This window comes from Acomys minous (assembly GCF_964271855.1).
Source record: "Acomys minous genome assembly, chromosome: 2".
In the NCBI taxonomy this organism is placed as follows: domain Eukaryota; kingdom Metazoa; phylum Chordata; class Mammalia; order Rodentia; family Muridae; genus Acomys; species Acomys minous.
Window position 1 is genome coordinate 22569328 of NC_140484.1, and position 23703 is coordinate 22593030.

The window sequence follows — 23703 nt, forward strand, 5'->3', positions numbered from 1 at the left end:
CCCAGGGCCGCTGGGACCCCAAGAAAGAGAACCTTCCAAGAATATAAAAAGTGAGACCCAACCCCATGGTCTTCTTTCAAATTCTTGGTCTGCCCAGGCCAGAGGCACTTAGGGGTAACTGGCTGCGGAGGTATATTCTTAAGGAATGTCTGGGCGGAAGCAGGGACTAGCGGAGGGCACTTGGTCCTCTGTATCTCTCCCTTCAGTGTGAAGGCTCAGAGGTGGCCACAAGTCTATCAAAGGGCATGGCGCTTTTCAAAAGCTAAAAGTTCTAGGACATCTTAGCATCTATCCTGAAGCAAAGGTGGACTCTGAGCCTCAGATTAAAGCCACTGCATGTTAAGTGAGACTGTCAATCAAGCCTTGGAGATGGAGGTGGGGATTTGCTCCACAGTGATGACACCGAGGGCTGGCCTAGAACACCTAGAGTCACTGTAGTCTTCAGGGGGAAGGCTAAGCTCTCCCCACTCTGCAGGCGTGGCAGCAGGAAGCCACACTGATAGGAATATGGTGAGAAACCTGCTGTTTGGGAACTGCCTGGAACATCCTCTTCGTCGCCCCAGCTGGTGGCCTTGAGACTTCCTGTGGAGCCTGGTGGCCTTCCAAATACGTGGAAGGAAAAGTGCAGGCTGTCCCACAGGGTGTGGAGGCCGAGGCCTCAGTTTCCTCGCTGTGTCTGTGGCTGAAAGTCGGGCTCTCAGGGTCCACTGACCCAGATCATGCAAACCATTCACGTCTCTTTTCATTTTAGGAGCATTTCTGGAGTATTGACCAAACGGAGTTCCGAGTGCCCCCTCGACTGATCATTCAGATATGGGACAATGACAAGTTTTCCCTGGATGACTACTTAGGTATTGCTTCCTTACCTTCCAATCGCCCCTCTAACACTGCACCTGGAACCACTGAAGGCAATTCCAATTTGGTAGCACTTGGTTTCTTCCCTAACACCTGTAATGGGCGAGGCAGGGCACGTGTCCTCCGAGCTACGTGGTCCTCTTGTGAATGTCACCCCTCTTCCTGGGCCCCACTCACTCTAAGGCCTCATTAATAAGCTGGAAAGGCAAGTACTTGTGTTCGCCTAGCATGTACAAAGCCACGGGTTCCATCCTCAGGACTGCATAAACAGGGAACGGTGCTACCCGAGGCAGGAGGCTCGGGAATTCAAGCTTATCCCTGGCCATACATTGAGTTAGAGGCCAGCCTGGTCACAGAGAGACAGCCACGGCTCTGCCTGCATTTCCAAGCACCTCTCTCTCTCTCTCTGTCTCTCTCTCTCTCTGTCTCTCTCTCTCTCTGTCTCTCTCTGTCTCTGTCTCTCTCTGTCTCTGTCTCTCTCTCTCTCTGTCTCTCTCTCTCTCTGTGTCTCTCTCTCTCTCTGTCTCTCTCTGTCTCTCTCTCTCTCTCTCTCTCTCTCTCTCTCTCTCTCTCTCTCTCTCTCTCTGTACTTTGGAGCCATTCTTACCAGCCCTCTCCTCACTCTCACCAGTTACTAAGGTCCCCTATGCCTCTTTGTCCCCTACTTCCCCACACTATCTTTGTCCCTAAGCCCACCATCCTCTGGCCTTGGGGCATCCAATGCATACATACACCCTACTTAACTTCTCCACTTCTTGGCTTGCTCTCCCTTCCACATTTTCAATCTCAGCTTTCCCAGAAGGTCTCCTGGCTCTTCTGCAGCCCTCCCTCCCCAGTGATGCATGCACTGCATGCACTTCAGCTAAAGGTGAAGTTCAACTTTGACCCATCGCCAACCTACACATGGCTCCTAAACCAGGAAATATAAGCCAGCCTCTCACAGCCCTTCACAAAGACCTATATGAAACTATTCAGGGGTGGGAGAGTTAACGCCTGCTCACGACCCACAGCAGAGGGTGCGTCTCTCCAGACACCCTGCGCCTGGCTGGGATTTCTCATTTCCTGGTGGGGATTTTTCTGTTGAATTATGTTCTTTCAAGCTCCTGTTTCTGGGGTCACTCCAGGAGAGAGCCGTACCAGAATGGTTCCAAGGACCATCCCATGCTCCAAGCACCTAATTGTCTTCCCCCCTAAAGGCAGCTCAAAACCACAGCTAGTTCCTCTTAAATACAAAGGCCCCGAGTTCAGTGGAAAGTTTTGTGTGTAGATGTTTAACTGCTTGGGATTTATAGAAGAGCTGTTTATGCTCACGTCTTTGAGAAAGGAAACATGGAGTCCACCGCGAGACACTGAGCAGTGGACAGCTATTTCTCCTGCCATCTCCCGTCCTCTCTGGAAAGAACTTAAACATCTAGCATGATCCCTTTTGCTAACTCGCCCACCACCTGTTCAAAATCACTGTCTGTTTCCCCCAGACTAGAACATTCTGTTCGCCTAAGAACAGTGGCTGCGCCATTCGAAGCTTATCTGGACCTTGTATTCTGTTCTTGGCCAGGTTTTCTGGAACTTGACTTGCATCACACGATCATGCCAGCCAAGTCGTCGGAGAAATGCAGTTTGGACATGATTCCAGACCTCAAAGCCATGGACCCTCTCAAAGCTAAGACCGCCTCGCTCTTTGAGCAGAAGTCCATGAAAGGATGGTGGCCATGCTACGCAGACAAAGACGGCTCCCGTGTGATGGCTGTATGAGGATTTTCTAGCTGGGGGTCATTTCTATCCCTTATCAGTAGATTTTACTCCAAGTAAGATGAGATGCGGATAAAGACAGAAGACACTGTGAACACGTGCTCGGAGTTGGGGGAAGGGCATGGGTTGGAATGGTGAAAATCCAGGAGCCAATTGGCAGCACTTGCATTTCCTTAGGGCTCCTTTGTAGAGAGGCTACTTTACGCTGAGCATTCAGAGTAGAGTAGGAAAGGGAACGCCCAGTGTGAGTGCTGAAACGAAATCCATATTTTACAAGCATCATGGAGAATTGAAAATAAGCCTTGGAAAGAAACAGCAGTGCGGGCCACCGTGTTGCTACCACTACCTCCCACAGTATGGACTGTTACTAGCCAACATTTGTGAGCCAAGTAACTGTCTCACGTGTGCGATCTCATGACTGAAACCGCTTACCAGTCCGTATTCATTGCACATCAGTGAAGTTTAGTGTGCGGTATAGTACGCGCTGATTAAATTCCACCTCCATTTTCTACCCTAATCACCACACACCCTTCCTAGTCTTTAGGCTGCATTGTGAGGGCCGTGCTTTCACATGTAAGAGCATGTGCTGCTGTCTAACTCAACGCCAGAAGTTTCCAGTTCTTTGTTCTCTACCCTGTCTTCAGGACACCATTGATGAACTTTCTGTCACCGTAGAGATTAGTTTTCACACTTTCTTATTGGATTCTGCTGACAGGCCTGTGACAAGTAGTCTAAATCTTTGTTTTATGGATTTAAGCAAACACGAGAGATGAAGCTTCTTGCAGGGTCAGGCATCCAGTTTCAACTGGCTTATAAGCAGAGGTGCTGCCCAGGGCCCTCCACCTAAATGAGCCTTGGTGTCAGGGTTTCCCAAATTATTGGAGATCTAGAGGGCTTTTCTAGGTCCTAAAACGTCAGCTGCAACTTAGTGGAGGCTGGGTATAAAAGTTGGAGTATTGCCTAATGTATCAACATATACTTTTAATCTCTGCCCTTTGAAGGCAAAGACAGACCAGATCTCTGTGAGTTCGAGGCCAGCCTCTTCTTCTTCTTCTTCTTCTTCTTCTTCTTCTTTTTTTTTTTTTTTTTTGCTATTAGATTTTTTTTTTACCTTAATGTCCTCATCCACCAATAGAGACAACACCACCTTTTTGAAGATGCCATGAGCGTCCCACAGGTTATGCACACAGAGCGCTTCCCTATGTGGATTCAGCATGCAGGGACTTGTCAACAGAGGAGCAGCCTCCATCTGCTCACCGAGGCAGCTAAGACACCTTGAATTCCTACTAAGCACAAGCTCCGCCGCACACAGTAGGGCTGCAGTAGAAGCAGGAAGAGACATAGGCCCATCTCCTGGAGCCTCCAAAACTGCCCAGTGTTGTTCTTAGCAGTCGAGTTACAAAGGAAGTGAGAAAGAAAGCAAGGAGATTGGTGTGGGAACGCTGAAGCCATGGGGATGCTAAAGAGGGCGAGTCCAAGGGGGGAAAGCAATTTGTCCGCTCAGCTTCCCACATGGAGTGGGGTTAGAAACACATGGGAGAGGAAACGGGAAGAAACCCCTGGAGGAAAATTTGAGGCAAATCTAAGGATTGTTTTACAAGAATAAAAAATCGTGGCTTGGGGAATATTCCTTGGGTTGAAGTGAAAATATTTGTGAAACGTGATGTCATGTGTTTAACCTGTTCTGCTTTGCTGAAGGGGAAAGTGGAGATGACACTGGAGGTCCTCAATGAGAGAGAGGTAGACGAGAGACCAGCCGGGAAAGGGCGGAGCGAACCCAACATGAACCCCAAGCTTGACCCACCAAAGTGAGAGGCCTTCTTTGTTCTCCGTGTTGTCTGGTCCCCAAACACCTGCAGTCTGAAAGCCCCTTCCAATTGGTTTAATGGGCTGGATTAGGTATCGGCCTTCTAATTTTGTTCAGGGTGGGCTGTGGGGGATGGCGAGGTAGTGGCTGTGGTCTCCTTTTAACCATTCGAGTCTCCATTAACGTTAAACCAGAGTTTGACATCCTCCGCATCTTAAGGAACTGGCGTGGGGACCTGAGTCATCCCCAGCCAACTATGGATGCTATAACAAAAGAGGCATAACCGTAGGAGACTGGGAAGGTGGTGGGGCATGGTAGGGGGAAAAAAAAGAGGCTGAAATTGACAGCTGAATTGTATCTTGCCCCAAACTTATTGATTCACTATTCCTGAGCTGCTACACTCTGGTAGACAGTCCCTCTCGAGTTAAGTAGGGAAACTATGTCTTGCGTTGCAGCCGGCCGGAAACTTCCTTCCTCTGGTTCACGAACCCGTGCAAGACCATGCGCTTCATCGTGTGGCGCCGGTTCAAGTGGGTGATCATCGGTCTGCTTCTGCTGCTCATCCTGCTGCTCTTCGTGGCTGTGCTGCTGTACTCACTGCCGGTAAGGAAGCCCGGGCCTCAGCAGCAGCGGCCCTGTGGTCATGAGCCTTCTGCTTTTGAAAACTTTTAACACAGAGTCTGGTGGTGGAAGTTACATTTTTGGGTTTTTAACAAGTTACCAGCAGCTGTTAATGGGGTTAAAACAAAACAAAACAAAAACAAAGACAAACAACCACAAAGCCCTACTAGCTTTGAGGATTCTAGGAGAAATGCCCCAAGGCTTTATCAGTATTTATCTAGATTCTGGGCAGTGTTTCCAGGTGACTTACTGCTTTCACATGTGTGTGTGTACGTGTGTGTGTGTGTGTGTGTGTGTGTGTGTGTGTGTGTGTGTGTGTTATGCATACGGATGCAGCTCTGACTGTACTCACTCATGCATATATGTACAGAGGCCAGAGGTCAATGTCAGGTGTCCTGCCCCATCATGAGAGTCTGTCACTAACCCAGAGCTTACTGTCTCTGCTAGGATGGCTACCTAGGGAGCAGTGAGATCTGCTTGTCTCTGTTGTCTGTGTACTAGAGCTACCATGCCCTGATAATATGTGGGTCCTGGGGATCTGAACCCAGGTCCTTGTGCTTATAGGACAAGCACTTTACCCACAAAGCCATCTCCCCAGCCCCTTGCCATCACTTTTCTTGTTCCAGACGATCATGTAAGCAAACTTCTGGTGTACTAGATACTGGTGATCCCCAAGGTCTCAACAAACCCCACACTCCGTCCCACAGAGTTACTGCTTCTGCCTCTCTGAGTACTTGTGTTCATGTTTTGTCTTTCAAAATCTTATTCTCTGTGGCCATATCACGCATCTCAGTTCCCTCAGTTATAAACAAGAGTCCAAATTGAAGATGTGGGCGTATGCATCGATGCTGTACTTTTATTCCTTCATACTGGCACAAACCATTCTGGCATTGTGGGCAGGAAGGTCTTAGAGAGCTAGGAGCAGTTGACTTGAGGAGCATCCCAAAGGCTTTCTCTTCAACTCACTTTCACTATGCTATAGATCTCTATATTCTGAGTTTGGAGCCACAGCAGCACCTGTATGTATGTCGTTTGTTTCCCCCTGGGTAATATTTTCAAATTTACTTTGATTATATATACAGCATTTTCTAATTATAGATTATATAATCTGTCTTGACTATTTTTTAAAAAAACTTCATATAGTTATTTCTTCATGATATAAATTCTATCCGTGGGAGCCACTGCCTGTCACTTGAGAAGATGGTGTCACTCAGAGGATGTTTACCAGTGTTTAGTGACACCTGGAACGCAATGAGCACTCAGTGGGTGGAGGCCAGGAGTGGCTTGGAATGCCCATTGATGCTAAATGGCAGCATGCCTCACTGAGGAGGCACATGACTATGTACTCACATTCTTTCTGTTTCTCTTTCAGAACTATTTATCAATGAAGATCGTGAGGCCAAATGCATAATGAAAGCAAAGCCTCAGTCACCCAGCAATGAAAAACTCCTGCCTCACACATAGTGATTTCAAGTCTAAGACCACCTCGGGTGACCTCACCAAGACACGCCAGCTCCTACAGTGGCTAAATCCCAGGAAGTCAGACAGAGGCAACATTTTTATCATGTTATCTTTTAAAGTATTAAAAACTTTATTTTCTCAATTTTAAGCATACTTTCAGAGTATTTTTAAGGTGGCTGGTTCCATTTAAATTGTTTTTTATGTTCCCTCTATTTTGTGATTCAAGTTTGGGAAATTACTGAAATGAATTTGAAATGCCTTGTATCTTAACGTCATATATTTCCTATTTGTAATCAAGAGAAAAGACTGCATTAAAACAATAGGGAGCATATTTACAGTAGTTCTTATCGGTGCCTGCGACCACTAATGTGGTATTTTGTATGGACAAATGTCACAAGACTCTTTGCAACCTCAGTGATGAATGCAAATAAACATATCTCACTTTGTACACGTGGATGTGTGTGCTCTATTCTGACTGAGGAAGCAGGTTCAGTTTCCTTGGTCCTAGTGCTCAGTATGCCACGGCATTCCACCTGACCATAAGCCCTTTATGAGTGTGCTGCCAACTGGGGCCAGTTGGTCCAATAATAAAGCTAACACTCATGGCTAGTGTTGTAACAGCCCTGCCTTTTAAATGCTTTATGTATGTTACTTCATGAATCTCATCATTTTAAGCCAACGACACTACTAACCCCATTTTACAGGAGAAGAAATCGAGGATCAAAGAAATTAAGTAGCTTTTCCAAGGCCACACAACTACCAAATGATAGTTCTGGGATTTGCAACCAGGGATTACAGATCACACACACACACACACACACACACACACACACACATTTATGTGACACTTCATGGATACTAGGCAAGCACTCTATCAACTCTTAAGATGTCTTAAACCAATACTACAGTAAGGAAAGAGAGGAACATGACAGTATGCCTCCATGCCAGCACCAAAGATGGTTGACATGTCACATGACAAGTAAGAACCCTGTGTGGTTCATACACATAAGAGGAGGCCACGACGCCACCATCACCAACAGTCCTGTTCAAACAACAGCTCAAGACCAGGGAGCAAGAAACGGTGCAGTTCCAAACAGTTAGAAATGTAGACAGTTTACACTGCAAAGGAGACTGCTGACCTCACTGCTGGGGTGTCTCGTGGTTTTGATATTTTAATTCCCTCCAGTGTCCTGCCAAAATTCCCAGCAGTCCTGGTGTACTCCATCACAACAAACCGTTAAGAAATGACAGGCCCGGCAGACTTGGCATGCTTATCAGCCCCGTGTCACCAGAACTCTTCCCCAGTGAGGCTGTATGTGGCAGCCACCCTTGTGAAAGGCTGCCCCTCCCACTCACTGGCAAAACTCCTGACTGACGCTTTCTCCTAGATACCCGAGCCTCAAGTGATTCTTCAGTGGCAGGAATAATAAGGTAGTGACTTCAGCCCCTCTAGAGAAATATAGACAATGAAAGACCTAGAAATGCCTGTGCCCCTCGGCTCCGTAAATCCCACCCCCGAGTACTAACTCCAAGGACCTACTCGGAAGGGTAGAGGAAGGTCCATGTGTAAAATCCACACAACAGTGTGCTTGTTAATGGCTCCAGCTGTGAACTCTGTATCCATTATGAGGCAGTGAGTGGATGGATGGTAAGGAGCCCATATAGACTTAAGAATCTAAATTTACCTTTTCTCAGGGTGTGCACTGACATAAAATAAGGTCTCGAGTGTGTAGGATACATAAGGAAATGCATCAGTTGGTGCTAGGACAAAGAGTCTGTGAAAAGTCCCTATGTGTACATATTGAGATTATAGTTTATGAGGTGGTCTGGCATTGGACACTGCTATTGTCTGTTTCACGTGATAGCCATGAGCTATGGCTTGTCTTTAGAGCTGACTAGAGGCTCCTTAAGAGATGAGGCAGCATCTATAAGACCTGCACCCCGAGATGTCATGGGGCAGCCGACTTGGATTTGTACCCTGGACCAGGCCTCACACAGATTTGTGTTTCACTTGGCAGAAACAGTGCCCTCTAAACTGAAATGGGGGTGTTAAGTGTCTAGGAGGTTCTCAATGCAGATTGCATTCAACTGATTACAGTTGGATGTTGTTCTAAATTTGGAACCAAGATTGGGTTTCTCCTCCATCTAACTACCTGGGGCTTTACACAGGATGTGAACCCACTAAGTAGAGGGACATGGCAGGTGTAAGGATGCATCTGCCTCCCCAAGCTGCAGCTGCAGGATAGGGACCTTTCAAATTCTCAGAGTAGGAGGAGAGTTCAGAGGTGATGGGGACACTAATGTTGCTCTAGGGACAGAGGGTGTGTCCTATTTATTCCCTCTGTCTGTACCAGTAGACCCCTATGATGAGCTCACTGGTGTTACCCAAACCAACAGCTCACTACCCATGGCGAGGCATCAGGTCCACATTGCCTTCCAGCCTTCCCACTGAACCCACCACACTCAGACAATTACTTCCTAGCACTGTGACATCGTCTTGTTTAGACCCTAGTTGTAGGTCCAACAGCTTTCATCTAATTTTAAGACAGTCTTTTTTTTTTAAGGTGATATATTCTTAGAGGGGAAAAAAATCACTCCACAAAAAAAGTATTCAATGTTCCAGAAATGGGATGTTATTTGAAGATTTTTATAATTAGCATAGTACTCACATGGGCCAGCCAGAAAGGATGTCTTTACACATCATGATGGAGACGGGCTATTTAACATTCTAGAGCAGCCAGCAATGGGGACTTATATCACCATGTTTTCCACAATGCCTCACTGGGTGACCACTTGCCAAGCAGACAGTGGCCAAGAGAAGAGTCTCTTCCTTGTCCTCGATATACCTATCTTGAGTTACTAGCACCCTCCTTTGGAGTATGGCAGCAAAGCTTTGCTGGGAAGAAGTGAGTCCATGGGAGTACCATGCAAGGCTTTCTGTGTAGAAGACCTCTCCTTCCTCCTCCCTCAGAAAAAAAAAAACTTCATCTTGTCAAAAGATAATGGACCCTCAAGTGAGGTCATTAGTGGCCTTGGGACCTAGAAATGATAGCTAAAAGCTGGAACTAATCCCCGTCCAGTCAGATTGTCGCTTCACTCTGAATTAAATAACATTCAGTCCTAACTGACTGTAGCCAAGTGCAACCATTAACACTGAGCCTTCATTAGGAAAATGAATCTCAGTCAGCGCAGGAGGGGAGAAGGAAGTAGAGATCCTGACAGTCTAACACTTGACTTGGTTTTGTTCTTTACTCTTGTATTTTAAGGTTAGGAAATAAAACGTGTCACCTTTAGACCTTCCTGTTGGTTAAAGAGCTATGTAAGAGGTGGGGCAAAGTTCTGATTGCCACAATGGGGCATAGAGGTGCTGGTCGGCCTGGTTTTTTTAGTTGCTGGCCGTGTAGCAGCCCTGTATCCTTCAAGTCCCATGCTGACTCTAGGGGTCTTTTGTCCAGGGACTGGGAGCCGTCTCATTTGACTGTAGAATGAATGATTACACTAAAGCTACAAAGTGAAAGTCCCTTCTAGAACCTTCCCTCTCAGTCCTGGGAGAAGAGAAGCGGCAGAAAGTACAAGCTGCCCAACGTACAAAGAGACAACATGACTTCAAAGTCTTAAGGCCTCTACAGCGAAGCCGTTTTGAGCTAAAGAGCTTGTTCCGCGGGTGCAATTTGTGGCGACCTCTGGACCGTAAGCACGCAGCTTCTGCAGGCAGATGGGAATTCCATTCAGAGGGATGCTTTGTAAAGTCTGCCTATGTGGAATGAGTTCATAATGAGTCAACGTTGTAAAGAGATTAAGCGCCCACCATCTTTGCAGCTGAGCCGTGTGTTTATTCAGCATTGAATGAGAACTCCCTAATCTTCCCTCAGTTCCACGTGATGAGGTCCCAAGGAAGATGAAAGGGAGGCCAGCCCCCCTCCCCCCCACCCCTGGGATATACATCCGTGAAGTAACTGCCAGAGTTCATGCAGTTCAAGAAAAACACAGGAATGGCATGTAGCTGGGACTAAGTTTGATGCCTAGAGAGTGTCGGGACATAATGGGAAACGCAGGCCTATGTGTGCAGGGCACTTTCCTGGCTAGGGTGCAGATTTCCAAGAGATGCTTGGACCCAGGTTTTAAATATCTGAATACATTGAATAAGGTGTGCGTGTATGCATGCGTGTGTGCGTGTGTGTGTGTGTGTGTGTGCGCGTGTGTGTGCGTGTGTGTGTGTGTGTGTGTGTGTGTGTGTGTGTGTGTGTATGCGTGTGCGTGCATGTGTAACTTTTGCTGATCTCAACCAAAAGGCTGAGAAACAATGAAAAAAAATTATTTTCGGAACGACTCCCTCCTGGCATGCTGAATGCTTCTAGGGGCAAACTTCATCTCAACTTCTCACAAGGGCTCTTTCAGCCTTTGACTTGTATTGATGTACCACTTGCATGTATTTTCACAAAGTCCTAGAGCCAAACCTGTAATCCTCTCCCCCTCATATTTCAGTGAAGTCCTGCCTGGGTAATTACCAGGAGGAGGACCAGGGAAATCCAGCTGGATCCAGATGCGGCACGGCAGCCTCGCAGCAGACGGGGTTTCACCTGGGTCAGCGGGATAAACAAAATAAATGATGGAATCCTGTCTTAGAGCAGCAAGAACTGGGGACCAGGGGATTCCAGACGTCTGCAAGCCTGTGAGCTCAGCGCAGCTGGGTCACAACATAACCCCAAAAGTTGGGGGCAGTCTCTCCCCCCAACAGCTCTTTCACTGGGAAAGGGAACTCAGAGCTCAGTGATCTCGTCTATCCCCACATCAGTTCAGGTTTCTCCTTCCTTGTGACTCAGTTTTCTTATATGTAATTTTCATAGATCGTGAAGATAGAATGATTTAGCACCCAGGGGTGTTTGGGACAGAGTGAGCCGTCTGTGCCTTTTAGCCATCATCCCGGACAGTACCTTCATCGTGACAAAACAGAACTGTCCAACAGGCATACGTCAGAAGTGACACTTGTGATGAACGTAGTTGTAGAGAGTGACACAAAACTGGGCACAGTGGTTCACACCTAGAATCCCAGCACTCAAGAGGCAGAGGGTCAAGAGTCCCCTGTTCAGATCTCGCCAGTGGACAGCGCATTCTCCGCACAGTGGACAGCGCATTCTCCACAGTTGTGTGGAGAGCGGGGACTGACTCTGACATGAACTCTGGTGCTCCATATTTGACGACCTCCCCTTGGTGAAGAGGCCTGGTGGCACTCAGAGGAAGGGGAAGCAGGCTATCCAGATGAGACCTGATAGGCTGTGGTCATATGGTGGGGGAGGAGGTCCCCTTCTGTCACAGGTCTAGGGGAGGGGAAGAGGGTGAAAGAGGGGGAAGGAGGGAATGGGAAGGTACAAGTGAGAAGATAAGAATCAAGATGTAATCTGAATAAATTATAAAAAAAAAAAGAAAGAAAGAAAAGAAAAGAAAAGAAAAGAAAAGAAAAAGAGGCTCAGGAGTTGAGGAGGTCAGCCTGGGCTACTTAGTAAGATTCTATCGCAAAGAAACTAGTCATAAAAATTATTACTATGTCAAGTGAAGCCACCTGAAGTTCTGCCTGCAATCCTAATTAAAGAAAGCAAGGGTGGGGTGTGGGGGAGGGCAGGGGGGGAGGGTGAAGGGGGAGTGTAGCCAGTGTGAGAATGTATGCTTGGCAAAAGTAAAGCCCTGCGTCACATCCCCAGCACCGAGTGAAAGGATAGAAGGGGAGAAGAGAGGTAGGGAAGGACAGAAGGACAATGCAGAGAGTAGGACATCACCAAAGCATTAGCTTTAGTTGTGCCAAACAACTCAGCAGTTTTACTTCTGGATAAGTGTCCAAAGGAATGGACACGGGGACTCAAAAACACGTTTGCAGTCTCACAATGAGTGACTAAAGGCAGGAGTAAGCTACTGTACACTGACTACCTGTGCCCGCCCCACCAAAATGTACATGGAGAAATACTAATCCCCCAGGTAATGATTTTAGGGAGTTGGGACCTTCAAGATGTGACTAGGGGGCTGGACAGATGGCTCCGGGGTTAAGAGCACTGACTACTTACGCCCACCACCCACCGCCTGAGGTCCTGAGTTAAAACCCAGCAACCAGAAAAACAAAACAAAACCAAAACAAAACCACACATACAAAAAACAAACAAAAAAACAAAAACAAAAAGCCCAGCAAACACATGGTGGCTCACAGCCATCTAGGATGTAATCTGATGCCCTCTTCTGGCCTGCAGTTGTACATGCAGGCAGAGCGCTGTATACATAAAAAAAAAAAAAAAAAAAAAAAAAAAAAAAAGAGCTGACTAGGTTTTGAGAATGGAGCACTAATGATTGGGTGTTTAGTATCTTCATAAAAGAAGTCCAAAGTAGGTTCCTTTTCCTTCCCCTTTTGAGGACATAGGAGGAAGATGGCTAGTTGTGGACCAAAGGCGGGTCCTTCCCAGACACAGAATCTGCCGCCTCCTTGAGCTGAGATTTCCCAACCTCTGTCACTGCAAGAAACAAATCTCTACTGGTTAGAAGCTTCCAAGGCAGTCCCAGCACATAAGGAGGTAGAGACAGGCAGATCTCTGTGAGTTTGAGGCCAGCCTGGTTTACAAAGCGAGTCCAGGACAGAGAAGCCCTGTCTCAAACACACACACACACACACACACACACACACACACACACACACACACACAGCAAAACCAAAGCAAGGACATTGTGACATCCTGTACTATAAACAAAGCTTGAGGACACTAAAAAGCCATGTACTAAAGGACAAATATTTATATATAAAATACCTTGTGGGTTCAAATTCCTAGAGAAACTTAGAAAATAGAATAGTGTTTATCCAAGGTTGGGGAAAAGTGGGCTGATGGAGCTGGGTACTAGAGTTTCCGTTTTATAAGATTTGGAGCTCCGACGCTAGGCTGTGTTGGGTGCACATAAGTGTATGTTATTGAACGATATACTCAAAATGGTAAATCCTATGTGATGTCGATTTTTCCCCAGAAAACATTACAAGTGATGAAAGGTCCTTCTCATAGCCCTCTGTGAATTCAGGAATCTTCTTTTTCTCATTTTCTATAGAAAAGCGTGCGCTTGGGCTCCTGAGGACAGGTGGTGCTCTGTTGTCTTGGATGACTCTTGTTTCAACACACTGGTCTTTGTGGGTCTTTGGATGGCTAAGTCCAATACCCACAGATACTGTTTGTTTGACCCAAACTCCCTCCCCTCGCCCCCTGCCACTGCCTTTAAAAATAGCTGATGGTGTTTAAGAACTAGGAAAAGTCACATTTATAAAAATCATCTACTAGACTTTCTTTTGGACATATTGAAAGGTCTGCCAGAACTTCACAGTGTAGAAATGGGCTGGAGCCATCCACCAGCAAGTCAGCTCAGACCTTTGTGTCATGGATCCTTGATGCTCAGGCCCTCAGGACTCTGGGTGTGGGACTCAGCTGCAGTTTGCTCACAGCATCACGAGATCGGTGGACTCCAGCCAAGGCAGAATGAACGGGAAACTCCCAGGATGAGCGGCTCTCAGCTTGTCTCTGCCATTGCAGTCATGCCCCTGCCTCGGTGTACTCTAGACTTCAAAGAAGCACCTCCCTTCTTGTTAGACCCTCATATTCCTAGTGCCCCAGTCAGAACACAATCTCAAGGTCCCAGGGAATGACACTTGACTGAGTCCAGCAGGCCATCTCAGAATGGAAATCCATATGGTCAATGTGACCAGATGCTCAGTCTTGTTACTGGGAGAAACATTTAACTGACAAGGATTAACAAATTGCATGCGTACCTTGAGTGGGCCTGTGGAATCCAACCCAGGCGGTTCTACTACTGAGCTCCACTCACAGGCCTGGGTCTCACTGTGTAGCTCAGTCTGACGCCAAACCCTCAACCCTTCTGCCTCTGCCTCCTGAGTGCAGGGGTTACAGGTACCCATCACCACGCCTGGCTCCTACATCATGGTGTCTTATGCTGCATAGGTCCTGCAGCTTTTTGTATTCAGCGTTTACTTTGGAAAAGATTAGAGTTGCTCCCTTCTTTAAACAGCTGGGTCTCTGAATTAAGGTTAAAAATAAAGACCTTCTAGCAAGGCGTGATGCTGCACATCTTAAGTCACAGAACTCAAAGGTAGATTTCTGAGAGTTTAAGCCAGCTTGGCCTGTAAAGCCACTTCCAGACCAGCCAAGGCTACATAGTGAAGCCTTGTCTCAAAATAAACAAATACCTTTCATAGTGAAGCCTTGTCAAAAAATAAATAAATACTTTTTTTTTTTGAGACTAGGGTTTCTCTGTGTAGCCTTGGCTGTCCTGGACTCTTGCAGACCAAGCTGGCCTCGAACTCGCAGAGATCTGTCTGCCTCTGCCTCCCCGAGTGCTGAGACTACATGCATGCACCACCATGCCTGGCTCCAAGGTCTTATTTTTAAGTAAACAAATACATTGCATAGGTGATCTAAGAACGGACCACAAACCAAAAAGCTTTGTTCTTGCAGTGATTCAAAGGCACAGATAGACGAAAGATCGGAGTGTCAGGTCTAGCCAGGAAACAGAGGTCCCGTGAGGCACTTCAGCACAGGTGACTAATTACAAAAGGCGCCTCCCCCATGCAGAAAGGGACAGGCAGAAATGTGCTGCCCAGTAGGAATGGGGACTTCAGATGACTTGCAAATACTGACAGATACATCACCCACAGGAGAGCAAGAGAGAAAGAAATGTCCTGGGCTCCCTCCCCCTGTCCTCTGCCAAACCACACCTGAGAACACACTTGCCCAGGCAGGGTAGGGATGGCGTGAGCACACCCAGGTGAGGAGTGCATCAGAGCAAGCACAGAGCCTGGCCACTTGGTGTGCACGGTATTATTTCAGCCCTCCGTTTCTCCACCTCGCATGTGAAGAAAGTTCCGAGGAATTACCTAAGAGCCCTCCAATTTCATAACAACTAACTTGTGAAACTAAGATGTGGGCCTGAACAATCTGGCTGGCCCCAAAGCCACTCTGATCTGCTAACACCGCTTTGAGATTAGAGTCAAGTCAGATGAACTATTAAACAGCCTCAATCAAAAGGACCGAAAAAATCTAAAGATTAAATGAAGTTACTTAACAACTACCTTGGTTTGTTTTCTGTGGCTGTGATAAACACTAGGACCAAAAACAACTTGAGGGAGAAAGGATATGTTTGGGTTATAGGTCACACAGTCCGTCACTCAGGGAAGCCATGACAGGAGCTCACAGCAGAAACCGGGAGGCAGGAACTGAAGCAGAGACGTAGAAGAACACTCCTTAGCGGGTCACCCTCCCTCGGCTTGCTTGGCTTGCTGACAACAAATATAACCTGGAAAACTGTGTCTCCAAAACACTATAGTTTCAAACGTACTGTAATTCGCACTCAGCCCTGTGTGTGGATCCTGTTCACACTGGGCTCAGGACAGGGGCAGGACTTCCACCGTAGAGCCAGCCGATGGCCTCAGCCTATCAGTTCTCACCTGCTCACGTCACACAACTGGCACCCAGCGGCCGAGGCAGAGTAGTGTGAATCCCTGATGTGGACACAGTCAGTCCTGCAGGGAGGTTCTGAAAGGCACGTTGCAGCAAGGAAAACCAACCCATCACTCTTCCCATAACCCCGTCAAGGAAGGGTGAACACATTTCCTATACATTTTATCTTATTTGTATTGTTTTTGGAGACAGGGTTACATTTTATTTTTTAATCATCACTTTTAAGATTTTTTAAAATGGGGCCAGAGTGATGACTCAAAGGTTAGGAACACTTGCTGTCTTAGAGAGGACTGGGGTTCCGTTTCCAGCACCCACATCGGGCAGCTTAAAGCCACTCATAACTCCAGCTCCAGAAAATCTGACGGCCCCTTCTGGCCTCTGTGGTACCCACACTCAGGTGCACACCCACACACAGATATGCTCACACACCCACACACACCACAATTTAAAATAAAATAAATTTTTAATTAACATAATTATATTCATTGCAGAAACTTAAAAAGACACACCAAAAAAGAAAAATAGTTTAAGAAGAAAATTAAGATATCCATAATGTTATTATCATAAGGTAATCACGTTAATATTTTTTACCATTTCCTTCTATTCTGTTGTCAAAAGACATAAAAGTGGAGTCTTATCTTCCAGGACCTCCCTGGATTTGCCTTTATAACACTTTAGTTTAGTTTTACATCTTGCTTTTTTCTCTTCTTAAAATTATATTTCATAAATATTTGTCCACAACATGGGGAGTAGTCCACTGTATTGATCCCTAGCACTACAAAAATAATTCTTTCATACTGATCTGCTTGGGGCTAACTAATTTCTCTATTGTTAGACACACTTTGTTTCCAGTTCTTTGCTATTTATAATCTCTCCTTAAACATCCGTGGCCAAAGATCACTGCTTATATTTGGGGGCTTTTGGCTCTCTTAAAAGATATCATTAATATCACAAGGGCAGAGATGATGCTTCATTTGGTTCACCCTGTGATTGAGACAGAGCAGCCATTGTTGATGTGGTGAAGAATGACTTTCTCATTCATTCTTTAAGATACCAAACCCCCAGAAGGAAAAAGCCTAAGCCAACGGCTGGAGTCTATCGAAAGCCCTAAAGACACGTTACCGAGTGCTTCCTGGATGTGTGGGACCCCTTTGTGCCTGCACACAGCTCGCGGTCGAGTCTGAAAGCCTCTGACCAGACCTGGTACCCCTTCCTTGGGCTCCTCCATCCCCATGAGTCCCTCTTTCCCCGCATCCTGAGTGCTGGACCTCAAGAGCAGCAGAGAAGCTGCAGATCTGCTTTGAGAGGCTCCTGTGGCGTCTGCAGTTTCCTTTCTTTGTCTATTGAAGTAAAGAAATCCTTTAACATCTTTCAAAAGAAGCATGTAGCTGGCCTTTTTTTTTTTTTTACTTAAAAATGTGATTCCTCAAACACCTCCCCCCACAGAATATACTTAAATGTTTTAACTTAAAGTGCTTTAAATGTCCTGAAAGCATCCTTAGCCATTATACTAAACTCTACATACCCATCTCATTGTCTCACCAATTATTAAAATAATAAATCTTATTTTTAGAATAAAAATTAAATTTCATATTCCTTTTCAGGAAGGAGGGCTTTCAGTTCATCCACAGAGAAGTCAGTGGGGCAAAATCAACTGTAAAACCAAATTTCGCAGGACTGAAAAGTAAAAAGGAGAAAGGGACTGTGCATAAAGTTGGATGCAGTTGTTCAAATTTAGATTTGTTAAGTGATTTAAAACATCTAGGAAAAAAAGTGAACAGAAAGATGTAGCTGTTTTCACTTGGTTTATAAAACTACTGAGGTCCTCAGGGGAATGAAAGGAAGGAAGGAAGGAAGGAAGGAAGGAAGGAAGGAAGGAAGGAAGAAAGAGAAACACATAGCAATGAAATACCTAGAACAGAGGCATAGTGCCTATAATGGTAGCACTGGGGACACAGTGCTGGTACTGGGGCCAGCCTGCACTGCCAGAGTGTGATCTGTCTCGAAGAAGAAGAAGAAGAAGAAGAAGAAGAAGAAGAAGAGGAGGAGGAGGAGGAGGAGGAGGAGGAGGAGGAAGGGGAGGAGGAGGAGGAGGAGGAGGAAGAAGAAGAAGAAGAAGAAGAAGAAGAAGAAGAAGAAGAAGAAGAAGAAGAAGAAGAAGAAGAAGACCACAAACTACCAGCTATTTTTTTCTATTAAAAGGAGAAGGGAGATAGCTTCTGGGGAGATGACTCAGCACTTAAGAGCACTGGCTATTCTTCCAGAGGACCCAGGTCCAATTCCCAGCATCCCTCATGGCAGCTCACAACTATCTGTAACTTCTGCTCCAGAGGATCTAACACCCTTACGCAGACAGGCACATAGGGAAAGCATTAATGCACATTAAAATAATAATAATAATAATAATAATAATAATAATAATAATAATAATAATAAATCATTTTTAGAGCTGGTCATGGTGGCATACGCCTTTAATCCCAGCACTTGGAAGGCAGAGGCAGGTGGACATTTGTGAGTTTGAGGGTCTACAAAGTAAGTCCAGGACAGCCAAGGCTACACAGAGAAACCCTGTCTTGAAAAAACAAAAACAAAACATCATTTTAAAAAAGAGGTCATCCACTACCCAGATCTATCCAATGGACAGGACATTCTCCACAATTGAGTGGAGAGTGGAGTCTGATTTTCACACAAACTCTGATGCCCCATATTTGACCACATCCCCTGGATAGGGAGGCCTGGTGTTACTCAGAGGAAGGATAGCAGGTTACCAAGAAGAGACTTGATACCCTATGAGCATATACAGGGGGAGGAAGTCCCCCTCAGTCACAGTCATAGGGGAGGGGAATAAGGGGAAAATGGGAGAGAAGGAGGAATGGGAGGATACAAGGAATGGGATAATAATTGAGATGTAATATGAATAAATTAATAAAATATATTAAAAAAAATAAAAAAGAGGTCATGGAGTGGGCTCCTCCATGGGTAAAATGTTTGCCACTCCAACAGGAGTTTGATCCCCAGCACCTACACAAACTAGACTTAGTCAGTAGGGCTGGGAACGGAGACTGAGACAAACTCCAGGCCTTGCTGGCCAGTCAGTCTAGCTGAAGGAGTAAACTTAAGGTTCAGTGAGAAGAGAAAATGTCCTAAAATATAAAGTAGAGAGTGACAGGATAGAGAGAGACACCTGATGTCTAACTCTGGCCTCCATATATAGGCACCCAGGACAGCACATCCAACTCCCCCTCACCCCTAAATACTAAAGTAAGAAAAAAAAAGTTTTCTCAAATTTTCAATATACATCCTACATTTGCTGAGTCCACAACCAAGGCTGGCTGGTATTTTTATTATTGGCACAGTACAGAGGGGCTTCTTGTAAACAAAAAGCATACTCCTAACAACGAATTCTTCAAAGGGTTTTATTGATGCAGCTGTCATAGGTACCTGTGATGAAGAGCCCATCTTTAAATTCTTAAATTCAAGGCATTGTTCATTTGCCCCTGGCTTTTACAGGGTGAGGAAGGTGCTGAAGAAAACAAAGACTCATTCTCCAGGAAGGTCTACACTGAAGGTCAAGTTGCTGGTGACTGCAGAAGTCTCTAGGAGGCCTATGTGTAGGTTGGGATGTGGTGTGGGGGTAGCCTCTGAGAGGACCTGGCCTCCTTTGTAAAGAGGATGGTCTTATTTGAAGTGGCAACCCAGTTTTCTCACGGCAGACCAGGTCCCAGGCCCACCATCACCACAGACAGACAGACACTGGTCCCAGGACCTACCATCACCACAGACAGACAGACACTGGTCCCAGGACCCATCATCACTACAGACAGACAGACCTGGTCCCAGGCCCACCATCACCACAGATAGACAGACACTGGTCCCAGGACCCATCATCACTACAGACAGACAGACCTGGTCCCAGGCCCACCATCACTACAGACAGACAGACACTGGTCCCAGGCCCACCATCACCACAGACAGACAGACCCAGTCCCAGGCCCACAGTCACCACAGACAGACAGACCTGGTCCCAGGACCCATCATCACCACAGACAGACAGACAGACAGACAGACACTGGTCCCAGGACCCATCATCACCACAGACAGACAGACAGACAGACACTGGTCCCAGGACCTACCATCACCACAGACAGACAAACCCTGGTCCCAGGACCCACCATCACCACCGATAGACAGACACTGGTCCCAGGACCTACCATCACCACCGATAGACAGACCCTGGTCCCAGGACCTACCATCACCACAGACAGACCCCAATCTCAGGCCCCACCAGCTTCTGCTGCTCGCAAGACTGGCCCAGCCATGCAGAACGATGATACGAAATGGCTAATAACTGACACTACATTCTCAGCAACATTCTGGACATCGAAACAAAGATCCCAGTGCCAGGGACACACAGGAAGCCGGTTGGATCTCTCTGTAGGATGGTTTTTGTTCGAGCCGAAGCCAAGCTCTCAGGACACACTGTGAGGGCCCCCTACCCCTGAGGGTTCGGCTCCATCAGTTTCACTAAGCCTTCATCTGCCCTCGTTCTTCATTCTCCTCCCTTTCTCACCTCCCTCTCTCCTCTCTTCTCCGTTCCTCCCTCCCTCCTCTCTCCCTGCCTCTTTATATTTTCTGTCTCTCCCCTGTCTGTAGCCCTACATGTACTTCTTCTGGTTCTTAGAGCTGCGAAACTGGGTCTGGGAGGAGCAGAGATGCTGATCTGGAAGCACCCGGCCCAGTCAATGAGCTGGTCGGTCCTCTGCTCTTGAATGACGCAGAAAGGACAACTGAATTGAGTTCCTGTGTGTGACATTGTCTCTAAATGGAAGGATGGCATGTACCTACTTTGGAAATGGTTTCTACAAATGCCCTAACACATAGGGACACAGGTATACCCACAACGTATGTACCGTAGCTCTGAAGCATTTTGAAGGTCTTTCTTTTATAAATGTATTCTAATTTTTGTATTCCATCCCATGGGCTTTTTTAAAAAGTTAACTTTTGACTCCATCTAGTTAAAAAAATATATTTTAAACTACTCGAAAGTCTTCATCAAACACAGAGGCTACACTTGGATAGCCAAGCTCGAAACACAGGCCCTGTGGTATATGTGAAAGTGGGTGTGTGCCTCTGTCTATGGGCTGTTGCTCCTCCCTCCTACCCCCAGGTGCAAGCAAATGGCTTCTCACATGAGCAGCCATGTGTCAAGGCTGGAGAGATGGCTCAGTGGTTAAGTGTAACTAATGTTCTCCCAGAGTTCAGTTCCCAGCCCCCACACCGCTCGATTCACGAGCACCTGTGACCTGTGAGTTCCAGGCGCACTCAACACCTCTGGGCTCTTGAACACCTGCACTCCTATGCACAGACCCCCCCATACAGACACATATATGTATTTAAAGATAGTAAAACAATTTAAATAATGGTTACAACTCACCTGAGCAGTTCTGGGGAGACTGATTCATGTAAAAGTGAGGGTGCAAATAACTAATGCAGTTGCATAGCACCCCACTAAAAGTCTATATCAACCTTCAATTAGAACATATTTCAGAAGGACTGGACATGGTGGCCTACACTTCCAACCCAACATTTGCAAGGCAGAGGCAGCCATATCTCTGTGAGTTTGAGACTAACCTGGGCTACATATCAATTTTCAGACCAGCCAGAGGTATACAGTGAGATCTGGCCTCAAAATAAGACAAAAACAACATAAAGAATATATTATAGGAACATACTGCATACACACACACAGACATACACACACACACACACCACTGCCACACACACTGGGCATACCTATACCCCAATTCAACAGGTGTTTGCATTCTCCTAATCTAAGAAACAGCCTTATATATACTTGGTGCACAGAGGTAAAAAAAAATATTTCTGTCCTTAGAGTCAAGCTTATAGCTCAGTTGTAGAATGTGTACTCGGCAAGTGTGAAGTCCTAGGTTCACAAAGCACAAGTGTGCATGAATGAATGAATGATTTAATTTTTTTAAAATCTGTGCTCAGCAGTTTTGACCAGTTCTTAGATTCCTGTCACTAGGGAAGCAAGTCACCGAGACACATGTGATCATGCTTGTCACACCAGGCCTTGGCAGGGGAAGAAGAAAAACAAGCAGAAAGGAAAAGTGTAGCATACATGACCAAGAGTTAGGTCAAAGCAGATAGAAGGGGGTCAGATCTTGGTCTTATTAAATTGTTTAAAACACAATAAATATATTGTCCATATTATGATAATTGTTTTTGCTTCCACAGAATAACAGAAATAAGGGTGGCGTTGGAAACATGACCTCGTGCTTTGCAAAAGGAATGGGCCAGTTTCTTGGTAAGAAACAGAAGTGTATTTCCTATACTGCCCACGAGATGGCAGCAGCACCCTCAGGTTCTTGGTTGGCACAAAAGGCATGCCATTCCGTCTGCATTCCCCAAAACCCCACCCAAGACAGGCATCTCTGGGACATATTTTAAGTGGAAGGTGACCAGCACCACTGCATCCAAAGGATGCCCTTTCTCCTGGAATGCTCGGGAAGTTTTCGACGAGACAGACAAAAATGCTCCAGTCTTGAGAAAAACTGGAAACCAGCCATTCATTCACTCATCCAGGGACTGAGACCCTACAGGACCCCGTGGCTCCTGCAAAGAGGCGAAGCAGAGATCTGTTCCCTTGACCTCACAGTCGGCTTGCACACAGTCTACCAAGTTTAGAAGGGCCTTCCATCCAATTAAAAATCACTATCCTGCAGACTGCAGCAGAGCACAAGGAAGGTTAGAAACCAACCGTGGCACAGAATGCTCACCACAAGGACTCAGCTCTCTACGTCATCAAGAAGAGCAGAGAATTCAAAGCGAGAGAGAGCCTGTGGAGTTAAGTCATGGCTGCTGCGGGTTTGCCTCCCTGTAAAACAGCTTAAGCTCTTTCCGCCCCCCCCCCCCCTTACAGCTTGCTTGAAGTTGGAAATCTGGGCCAGCTAATGGAAGTTGCCACCTGCAATGTCTGGGGCAGTAGTGCAAGGTTACATTCCAGGCTCCTAGCAAAAAATATGCCAGCAATTTGCCTTTTGTCAACTGCAAATTAAAGTAATCTCCATGCAGAAGGTTACTCCTGCGGGCGGTGAGCACCCAAAGCACCAGGGCATTTGCAGCAAGCCATGACCTGCCCCTACCCCGAGGGCCACCTCACCCGAGGATGGAAGCCCCGTGGGGCTGCAATCAAAGAAAGCCTGCCTTCCCTCTTGGGTCTCTGAAGGGCCAAAGCAGGCGAGCATTAGCGGGGGCGCAGAGGGAAGCGCGGAGTCCATTTTCTTAGCCCCTCACCTTTCTCGTAGCACTTTCTAGAACATGGGGCAGAATGGCATTTAGCTGTACCTAGAGAGGTGAGTCTGTGTATGCTGTCACATCTGGCACGTGACGATGAAAGTGTGGGACAGAGGAGGTGCTGGGGTCAACACATCATCGAATCCCCTCGGGTGAAAGAGACGCTATTGTCATCATAGATGATGGGGTCTTTGGAGCAAGAAAAGAGTGGGGTCTGAACCCTCGTTTGTCAATGTCCTGGCTTGCTTCCTCTGCGCCCATGCAGCCAGCCAACTGCAGAGGTGGAGGAGTGAGACTCGTCTTTCCTCTCCGCAAACTCTGAGCTTGGAGCCTGGAGATTCTACATGGGTTTTTGCGCTTGCCATGCAGCAAGGAGGGGAGCCAGTCCCTAGTGTTCAGGTG

The 23703-nt window shown here is 46.6% G+C and overlaps 1 protein-coding gene across 4 annotated transcripts in view; it reads left to right on the top strand.

Moving 5' to 3' along the window:
* MYOF (myoferlin) overlaps positions 1 to 6939 on the top strand; it is a 148072-nt gene extending 141133 nt beyond the window's left edge. For all 4 annotated transcript variants that reach the window (XM_084763684.1, XM_084763683.1, XM_084763685.1 and 1 more), the window contains 5 exons: positions 752 to 851; positions 2411 to 2601; positions 4303 to 4412; positions 4867 to 5014; positions 6405 to 6939. In XM_084763684.1, coding sequence (XP_084619810.1) covers positions 752 to 851; positions 2411 to 2601; positions 4303 to 4412; positions 4867 to 5014; positions 6405 to 6443 — 588 coding nt within the window. In that variant the 3' untranslated portion in view covers positions 6444 to 6939. The remainder of the gene's footprint in view (positions 1 to 751; positions 852 to 2410; positions 2602 to 4302; positions 4413 to 4866; positions 5015 to 6404) is intronic.
* The last annotated feature ends 16764 nt before the right edge of the window (positions 6940 to 23703 follow it).